The following is a 10,604-nucleotide window of genomic DNA, read 5'->3' on the forward strand; positions in this document are numbered from 1 at the left end:
ACAAAGACAACGCATGATGTAAAATTACAGTATTACCAGAAATTCTATTGCAGTAAAACAGGTAAAAAAGAAGCAACATGCAAGCTTCAGCCTGCAACTATAAGTAAGTAGTGCGTTGGTCGTGGCATTTTACAGTGACATTGTGTGAAAAGCAATCAAGCTCCGTTCGCGTGTATAGTTTATAAGTATCTCATTATCTACTCGACCAAAATGAACAATCTCGTAAGTATCTCAAGCATAAATATATTACTTAACATTTTAACTTCAATTGTTGTAAACACTCGCTGCGCTTGTTATATCAACCAACAATACAGTGATGCATTCGGAGGTTGTACCAAGCAATGGGTTAATTGTTACTCTTTTTACAACATTCTTCGGTAGTAACTAAAGCCGCTTCACAAGATTTTCTCAACGCAATTGTATAATCATAGGAATACAGTCACTATATACTACTTGGGCTCAATCATTTTCCATTATTGTGACGCTTATAACCTCAAATTGACTTGGCACGCTGGTTTTTATTCGTTATATTTATATAAGTACTTAGTATAATGTATAAAAATGTAAGCCCAAAGCAGTCACAAAGATGTATGCAACCTCAACAAAGTCATCATAGCACCAGTTAATAATTAAGTTTTATAATGCATAACAATAAATTGCTAGCGTTGATTTTTTGTTACAATCATGTGTGCTATAAACTTGATTGCACTGAAAAACTTGAAATAATGATATCTTGCAGCAATTTTTTACAATAAAAAGTTTTATTCAATGCTATTTATTAAAATATACCATTACTACATGAACAAAAACATTTTTTTTTTCAGAAAATGGTGTCGGTGTCACCTGGTTTACCGGTGAGAATCTTGCGATTTATAATATTTGCTTAAACTTATTTGTCTCGTCTAATTTCAGTTATTCATTTGACATCATTTTTGTCATAACTTTTCATCCCATTCAACTTGCTTAACCATTTTCAACAGGCAAAGCTTTTCTTCTCATTGATTGTTTTGTTCATTTTACATAAAAGAATCAGTAAGATTCAGGTGTTGGTCTGGTGCAGATCTTGGATTAGTTTATGTAAAGTCCATATTATATTTCACTTGGAACTAATGAAATATTAAATAAACTTTGTTGCTATCAAATTCCAGGAGGTGAATTACAATTTATTTAAATTCGACTATAAATTATGATCTCCAATCTCCGATTTAATAAAGAAATTTTCTAGTTTAAGTTTGGTTTTCACAACTATAACTAAAAATACTGGAACATAATAAAGTTTAATTAATTTTCATTTTTAAAAATAGCTCAACAGTCTGAAATGTTGTTTTTTATAAAAATGACAATGAACAGTTGAGCAAGAGTAAATCTTGAACAGACACCATGCTCTTATACTTACATTAGTATGGTCGAATTCAAAAGAAACAGTCCAGTTCCTGCTCAATATTGTAAAACGCTGTTCTTTCTGAACTACTTTCTAGCGACCACTTGTCATTTTCCAAAGAGCTGTATTAGCTAATTTTAATTGGTTTTTGCTTCTGTTCCACTGAGAAGAAGACGAAAATCTTCGTCGGCCGGTTACCAGCAAATTGCCGCAATGATGAACTACGCAGCCTATTCGTGCGCTTTGGCGAGGTCACGGAATGCGAAGTAAAGGATCGCTATGCTTTTGTACACATGGCTCATGAGGAGGACGCTGCCGAGGCAATCAAGTCTCTACACAACTCCATCTTCAAGGGCTCGACGATCAACGTCGAACAGTCTACGGGCAAGTCACGGGGCCGGCGAGACGACGGGCGTGGCGGTCCGATGCGTGGAGGCAGAGGCGGAGGACGAGATGGAGGCCGCGATACTCGTCCCGGTCCGTATAACGACAGGAGAGGTTTGTTGAATAACCACCGCGTCGTTCGTACGAGGAAAGAAACTCTCTTTGAGTTCGTTGATTTTCTTATCATGAAAAACAGCACGACAACATCGAGAACAATATCTTTATTCTCTTCTACAGTTTTGTACTGCGAGATGATTTTTATGCATGATCTTCTCGAGAGTGTTGTTTTGTCGATTCTGCATCGAGTCGCGTTTTTACTTATGACAATGATGTGTTTAAGCGTTTGTAATATCATACAACTAACGTCATTCAACCGAATCACTTATTTTTAAAAAATACATCAATTTTTAACTTGAAGGAATTCTTTAGTTATGCAATGTAATATAATATAAATGCACTAACGTGTTGAGGCATCACACACCCTACAGTAAAATTTTGCATGTTTTTGAAAAGTTTGTACGAAAACCACACTCTGGTAATTCAATGCATCAGAGCATTATTTAGTTATCTCTATACCGCTTACTAATATTTGAAACGTGAATTTTCATCTATAAGTAGTTGCAATTTGTTAATTTACTTTTATTCCTAGAACGGCACATTTTTATCACCATTACAAAAAAATTTGACATTCGACAAGTTGTATTCTAAGATGATTATTGTCTCCATGTAATAGTTTATCATACAATATGTTATAATAGTCTGATAGACTTCATACATAACAACTTACTAGTGGACACTCGCAACACTTTTTCAGAAATACATAGACTGCATGCAAAGTTTAGGTAATGATTCATCCTTGCATCAAAATTATTGGCCTTTTTTTATTGAGCAATCATTTTCATATTTTTTTTATAACACATCGTACTTTTAACATTAATCAACCCTCAGTTTAGTTGAATTCAATCACATAGCTGTCACTAACAATTTACTAACAGTGCTTGTTACATCAGAGCCTGCACAAAACATGTTGACTTTTTTTTCTTACAAACGTTTAAGCTCTAGTAATAATCTACCTTATTTGTGTTAACTTGGCAATGGTTTAGAAACGTGATAACATTTCAGTTAATTCAAACAATTAAAAAAAAAACCGAATGTACGTTTTTAATTGACCTAAAACAAAGATGTACAAAAGCGAGCGATGAATTAGGACCTAAAATGCAAGCTGAAAGCGCTGGGAAACGATCAAATTGCAACGAAGGCCTCGTTTTGTCTGCTTCTCGATTCCGTCCGCTCCTGATGCTATTCTTCCACTAACAACAACAACAACAACAACAACAACAGTCCTGCCAATCCATAATTCAGGCTACGAAGGCTCAGTCGGTGGTGGCGGTGGCGGCTACCAGGACTACAACCGCGGGGGTGGAGATTTTGGTGGCCGGGGTGACTTTGGCGGTGGATACAACGACCGAGGCGGCTACGGACAAAACGTCGGTGGGGCTGCGATGGGTTACACGTCAACGGCACCGATGGGAGGCTACGGACCTGCTGGTGGTACCGTAGGTGGATACGGGCCGACCGCTGCCGTGGACTACGGTAGAACCGACTACGGCAGGACGGCTGACTTTGGCGCCAGGACAGACTATGGAACCCGTGGAGAGTTTCCGAGTACGTCTCTTTGTTTTTCTGTTTTGCAGCTCGTGCTGTACATGCGTTGTGTATTTTAATTTTTGACTCAGTCAACGCTTTCTTTTATCCGTAGATGAAAAGTATTAATCTTGTAATATCTGTTGTTCCATGAATGTAGCTTATTCTCGACAAACAGTGTGCGACTACTCAGTGGCAGGTGGTGGTATGACGAGTGATTTCAGCAGGGCAGCGCCAGGACCAGTTGACTATGGACGAACCGACAGCTTTACGACGGGCCGTGCCGACGCGTATGCCCCGCGCACCGACTATGACCGCACGGCAGCTGGACCCATGAGAAACGGCAGTGGTGTGGCCGCCGGCGGTTACAGCGCAGGATATGGAGATGTTGGGTAAAAGTTTTGCTTGGATTTCCTCAAAAACTCGTTCGAATTGTGGAAACCTTCCTCATTTTTATTGAATATTCGTTCAACAGACCAATCGGTGGAGCACCTAGCTACAACACTGGCGGACCTAGTTACAACGCCGTTCCTGCACCACCAACAGACATGTTTAGCCGAAGAGTTGGAGGGACTGTAGCTAGTGGTGGATACCAAGTCGGAGGGTAAGTCATTCATGATATTTTACTGCTGTGCAATCTATGTAATTTAGGTTTTTTTAAAGTATGAAATTTTGTCGACATGGCGATCCGTCTAGTTCAACAAGAAAAGTCTGATACCAAACATTTTTTTTGCTTCATTGACTTAGAACGTATCACGTGTCAGTAGACAAGAAATGAAAATTTTTACACGTGGATGATTAAAGTTTTATAAACAAATATTTCTTACTTTTTGGCAACTGTGACACGTAAAATATTAGAGTATACACGGACGATAATGAAAAAAATATTTGGGTTGCATGTTTATTACTGTCAAATTACCGTCAATAGTATCTAAAAGTGAAATTGATCAATTTTGTTGTAGATACACGAAAGCATATGAAAGAGCAGATCCATACGGCCCTTCTCACGGAGGTGGTCGGTAAGTTAGATTACATTTTTTATAAACTTTTTCTTTTTATTCTGTTTTCCGGTTCACCAGAATGCTTTGAATTCCTCAATTGATTGAAACAAAAGTGAAAAAACAGAATGCGAAAAGGAACACTGAGCAGAGTAAATGACCTTGCGCTCTCGTTCTTTTGCGTTTCGATACGTTTTCTCATGCTTATCTGAAAACTTATTATTTCACGCGAGTGTTTAGTAAAAGTAAAAAAAGAGAAAAAAGATCCAGTACGATGCGCAGAGCGACACTAAATGTCATCATTGATTAAACGTGTTGGATGTAACTATGTCCAAGCTATACATGGGAATAGGAAGCAGCTGTTATTTTTTTCCAAAAATTTTAGCATGCTTGTGATGTGACGCGATTAAAAGCTTTCAACAGCTGGTTACTATTATCCCTTTAAAAAATCTTTTATGAATCTCTAAGCGAGCGCGCGTTATCAAGAAATTTAAGAGAATACACGCATACAAGTAAATCTTTTGTGTACACTGCGAATGCGATATTTTCTAAGCGATTTACAATGCGATCGAGAATATGTGTAGGCTTGCTTTTTTTCTCTCTTTCTGGAACGGAGTACAAAACCTTCATTTATTTTTCAATTCTATCAGATGTTGGCCTCTGTATGAGTCTTATTGACTGTTACAACCATTAATCCTGCGATTTCTTTTTTTTTTTAACTTTTAGCTTCCCAGGCCCGGCAGACGCGATGCCACCAAGGTACTAAGTAACTGAACAAGTACCTACTAAAGCGCTTAGAAACGCACGCACGGAAAAAATGACAAATTACATAATAGCATGAGAAACTAATAGCCAAGATTATACAAGTGCGCGACGAATACACACGTTAGTAATATGTGAAAGTATTTGTATGTAAAATGAAAGGCATACAAAATAACGCTAAATGATCGTGTGTAAAGTAACTTAAGGTTAAATGTGGTTTCAAGGGACTAAAGTTATCATTTGTTTGTAATTTTTTTGTGAAAATAATTTAATACACTGTACTAAAGCTTATATTTGAATGGATATATAAATTAAAAACTGAAAATTATTCATAAGAATTTTAACATTTTTATACTGTTGATTTTTATCAAATAAAAAAATTTTACTTCACACACATTTTGATTATAAATACGCATAATGAAGAAAGAACACAAACAAAAAGCACATGCAAGCATTTGCTTTGATGAACATGTAATAATCTAAAAAAAGATGTAAACTATAGTAAAAATTACCACTTCTTCGTTAGGGAATTAAACTCACTTCGATTTAGTCTAAGAAAATTTAATTTTTTTTCTATCTTAGTGTTATCTCATTGGGTAGATAAGCTAGTGATTTATTTGAAAGTTTATTTATGATTTTGTTCTTATTCTTTTTTGTATATGTAAGAATCTGAGATAAAGTGTTATAAACAGTAGTCAATAAAATAAGGAGAAACACTAAAGGTTTCTTTCATGAAAAAATAAGACATAAGGATAACTGTCCGTGTTTCTGTTTCAACAAGTATGTACCCAAACAAACCCTCGTCCTTAACATTTGAAAACCTTTGTTTAACATCACTCAATAAATTAATTTTGATCTTATCAAATTTGTATGTGACACCACTTAATTTCAGTGAAATTTTTTTCAATCCTAATAAGAATTATATTCCTATCACTAAGTTCCTTTACTATTTTCAAGAAATTTCATTTACTTAATAGTATAGTTCAAAAATTTTGAAGAGTTATTGAGTTGAAATGATATTCAATCAAAAAATAGAAATCAGTTGATTTAACAAAGACTACTATTGATGCTGATAGGATACTCATAGCAGTAAATATTCATGGAATGAGAAAGCATCATCTTTTGCACGAAGAGTCGACTATTGCCTAGCGTAGTACAGAAGACATTGCGCCGGAACTTCGCCTCTTTTGTAACTCGTTTTCTCTCGACAAGAAAAACATTTTTGCGAAACGAGAGAAGAGAAACATTTTTGCGTCGTCCACTTGGCGCACGTTGGCGCCATCCGTATCCAATACTCAGCGTCGCTTAATTAACGTCGAAAGAGGAAAGTGTAGCCAATCGCCGATAAATAATGCCCATATGTGCCCGATTTAGAGAAAAATACAAATCCGACGAAGGCGATGAAAATGCGTTTGCGCTCCGGCGGCCTTGCGATCATTAAAAAAAGGTACGTTTATATCACAGAAATTAGAGCGTGCGTCCTTTACATGGTTCTACATTGCTGTTGCTAAAACACATCCTTGAGCGAATCATCCAGCAGGATTTCCTGGACTCATTGGCGAGAGCAACTTTTATTGTTTTTTTTTAAGATCACTCGTTCATTGAGCAGAAATTCGGAGTTATTTAGTTAATAATCTTGTTTCGCGTGACTTGATGATTTTAAATAATTTGACGTTTTTGGTAGTCCCAATTTCCGCTCAAAAACTGAAAAGACAAACTTAGTACACTGAACTTTTAATGGGACATGCGCATCTCGTATAAGTAAACTCATGCTATGTGTACCTTCAGTTTGCAAGATTGTTTGCAAATTTTGATGAAGAGACGATGACTGGAGTAAGATTAAGAAGACAACACCTGCACTGTGCACGGTGATACTTTTTATCGCTACCGAACTCGAAAATACCAAGTCCGAACTCACTTGGTTTCTTTGAGGGGGTTTGTAGTCTGTACCATGTGTGGGATGTCTGGGACTGTGTTGGGCAATGCTCCGTCAGGTGAGTCAAGTGACAATTTATCACAAGTACAAATGGGAAACAACACTTTGTCTCCTTCGTACTCTTTGTAAGCTTCGTGCCAGCGATTATGTAATTAAACTTTGGCCAGATGGGAATCTTCCCCAAGGCACAATAAACTTCTAAACACTCTAAATGGCAGCGTGACCTAATTGACAGAGTATGCCGAATACAGTCACCCTCTGCTTGTATAAGGTTTCGTTTACATTTTCACAAAGGACTAAGCTTGTGAATTTGAGCACCAATCGCAGTTTTTGTACTTCCTATCATTTATGTCCAACCAGAGATATAAGGAAAACAAACAACAGCAATTAATTTTCTGAAACAACCCATTGCGACCGTTAACATTTCTTTATTATATTTCATAAGTCTTGTATGCACAGCCCTATTCGTTGATTAGAATCGGTTTCCGAGCGCGCGACCGTTTTTTTGTCTTTTCTTTTTTCTTAGTACCTTACTTATGTTTCCATCATTAAAAAATAAATCCATTCCGTGCGATGTTAAGTTTGTATCCTTGTTTTCATAAACGCCTACTATTAAAATGTACGCGCTTTTCCGTTTTTTTCCAGCCTGTCCAGCGTTTTAAATTTATGTTCATTTCAATTAAAAAAATTTTTAACACACGATTTTCTCATGAAATGTTTTTACACTAGATGGCAACCTGGCTGAACAGAGCCAACGGACAAACTTACCTTGAGATGACCTCAAAGATCTTTGCTGATAAAAGTGTAACTCTTTCCAAGAAGAGACTCTCAAGTTGTCTTGTGAGCCAAGTTCTTCTATAATGGGTCTTGGTAAGAAAAGGAATTTGAGCAACAGATTTAATTGGCTCCGGTATGGCAAATAAAATAATATGCCATCATAAAATGTGCTTTTTTGATAGATGTTGTTTCTATGTACAGTCATTGATTTACATGCACCAATAAAAATAATAATATAATATTGTTTTACCGCTCGTCCCTTTTCATATATGTATCCCAAATTATGCATTTACTTGTGAAAAGGCAGGAACTTGGAGTGAAATTTAAAAAACCTATTTTCATTGTTTTTTTTCCTAAAAATTTTGGGTGTAGGATCAAACTTATTACATAAAAATAGTGTTGATCCTCAACGAAATAACTACTAAAAAATTACTGTCCTGTTTTTGTACAAGGAAATAGCTCTAGAGTCTTCAATTTCCATGGATTTAACAATCAAATACTTAACAGCCAGTTACATTTTGTAATAAAATACATCGTTGCACTCAAAAAATGGAGTGAATTATGCAAAATAAAAAAAATAAAAAATGACTTGTCTTGTTTTACACGCGTCTTAGTCAATATAGAAGAAAAAAAATGAACTTTGAACTGTTGGTTATTAGGTTATTTATTAAATTGTGTTTGCTGAAAGCACGCTTTTTTTGTCAAAGTTTAATATTTCTCGTACAAGTAGCGTTGCTGCGTTAAATTTTCAAGCGCACAATATTTCGTTTAATTTGGACATACGCTATACGTTCTTTATTGTTTTTATTGTAAACTGTAGGTACCTGAGTTTCTTCAACTTGGTCGAAAAAGACAGTACTCAAAAAAAAAACTTTCATAAACGCTCTAAAATGTTGAATCAAACATTAGTAATTCAGAAGAATCATTTGTTACACACGTAAAAGTTTTCTTTTCAAATATTCTACTGATAAAAAACTGGATTCTTGTTGAAAAGTGATAGTTTCAATATTTTGAATTTTACGCGCGACTTTTAAGTGCTAAATGATAAAAATCCGTAGCGGCGTTACCACCACGACCTACGTAACTTTACAGCCTCTGATTTTATAATTCTGGTAAAGAGAGCACGGTGTAAGATGTACGTGAAGTTATGTGTAGTAATTAAAGTAATTACTACTAAGTAATGCCATATGGTCGATTTCATTAAACCATATGAATATCTATATTTTTGGAGGTCGACTTTTGGGTAGAAAATAGATTGTAAACTTGCCGCAAACAGCACAAACCACGTCAACTTTTTATTATCTATCTGTAAGATTAGTTGCGGCTGGTTTGTAATTATCAAAGTGACTTTGCTGTAAATAGCAATAGTTATTTGGATCAGCGCCATCTAGCGGTCTTTATTTTTCGCCAAAAGTGGCTCCTAAAATTCTCAATCAGAGCATTCAGGATTAGAGCCATTTAGTCAATTATAAACCAGCCGCAACTCATGATGAAGCTATAAAATGAAAAAATAACGTTACGTGTGTTTTTGGCGGCAAGTTAACAATCTATTTTCTACCAAAAAATCGACCTCCTATGTATTTGTACTTTTGAAGATAAACTTTCAAGCATAAAAAAGATTGTTAACTTGCCGCCAAAAACACACATATCGTTATTTTTTTATTTTATAGCTTCGTCATGAGTTGCGGCTGGTTTACAATTGACTAAATGGCTCTAATCATAAATGCTCTGATTGAGAATTTTAGGAGCCACTTTTGGCCAAAAAATAAAGACCGCTAGATGGCGCTGATCCAAAATAATTATTGCTAGTTACAGTTAAGTCATTTTATTAGTTATAAACCAGCCGCAACGAATCTTATAGATAGATAATAGAAAGTTAACATTTTTTGTGCTACTTGCGGCAAGTTTACAATTTATCTTTTACCTTAAAATCGACCTCCAAAACCATCAATATTCTACTTATCTTATATTGCTCATAAAATCGACAATATTTATAAAATTACAATACTCTTGACCTTTTACCATTAACTAATGAAAGAACAGCCCTTCAACTTTAGATTTCCAATAAACAGTTAACTTATATAATATGTACATAGCAAAATTTGTGTTACAGAAATCGTAAATCACGATTAAATATACACGTAAATTAATCAGTCTAAAAGAGACAACTGATGAAAAAAGGTCTTAAAAAGAAGCAGCCACGAAGAGTCTCCTAGGAATGGAGCATCGGATCTCACTAATTGAAAAATACATTTTTCACAGAGATGTAAATTTTAAGTGTTATAAGTAAACAAAGAACCCAACCTTCTCTGATCAAGTGAGATCCAATGCTCCATTCTTGTATGAGACTTTTCGTGTGACTGTGCTTCTTTCTTAGGCCTTTTTTCTTCGGTTGTCTCTTTTTGACTGATTAATTTGTGCTTACATGAGTTAATGGTAAAAGGTTAAGAGTATTGTAATTTTATAAATATTGTCGATTTTATGAGCAATATAAGATAAGTAGAATATTGATGGTTTTGGAGGTCGATTTTAAGGTAAAAGATAAATTGTAAACTTGCCGCAAGTAGCACAAAAAATGTTAACTTTCTATTATCTATCTATAAGATTCGTTGCGGCTGGTTTATAACTAATAAAATGACTTAACTGTAACTAGCAATAATTATTTTGGATCAGCGCCATCTAGCGGTCTTTATTTTTTGGCCAAAAGTGGCTCCTAAAATTC

General features: G+C 35.4%; 1 protein-coding gene across 4 annotated transcripts; it reads left to right on the forward strand.

The window, feature by feature from the left end:
- LOC106640547 (uncharacterized) lies at positions 1 to 5,981 on the forward strand. 4 transcript variants are annotated; one of them, XM_089597355.1, is made up of 8 exons: positions 1 to 222; positions 825 to 854; positions 1,552 to 1,879; positions 3,107 to 3,430; positions 3,570 to 3,801; positions 3,885 to 4,013; positions 4,372 to 4,428; positions 5,134 to 5,981. In XM_089597355.1, exons 1-8 carry the CDS (start codon positions 211 to 213, stop codon positions 5,171 to 5,173), a joined length of 1,152 nt encoding a protein of 383 aa, XP_089453481.1. In that variant the 5' UTR covers positions 1 to 210; the 3' UTR covers positions 5,174 to 5,981. The 4 variants fall into 4 exon arrangements, with proteins under 4 accessions (XP_089453481.1, XP_089453611.1, XP_089453530.1 ...); XM_089597485.1 differs by having other exon boundaries at positions 1,552 to 1,858; XM_089597404.1 differs by lacking the exon at positions 1 to 222 and adding an exon at positions 259 to 377.
- Positions 5,982 to 10,604: the final 4,623 nt, after the last annotated feature.

The sequence above is a fragment of the Copidosoma floridanum genome, unplaced genomic scaffold (assembly GCF_036245765.1).
Source record: "Copidosoma floridanum isolate Cflo_tuat_1 unplaced genomic scaffold, Cflo_Japanese_pri ptg000001l, whole genome shotgun sequence".
Classification (NCBI taxonomy): Eukaryota; Metazoa; Arthropoda; class Insecta; order Hymenoptera; family Encyrtidae; genus Copidosoma; species Copidosoma floridanum.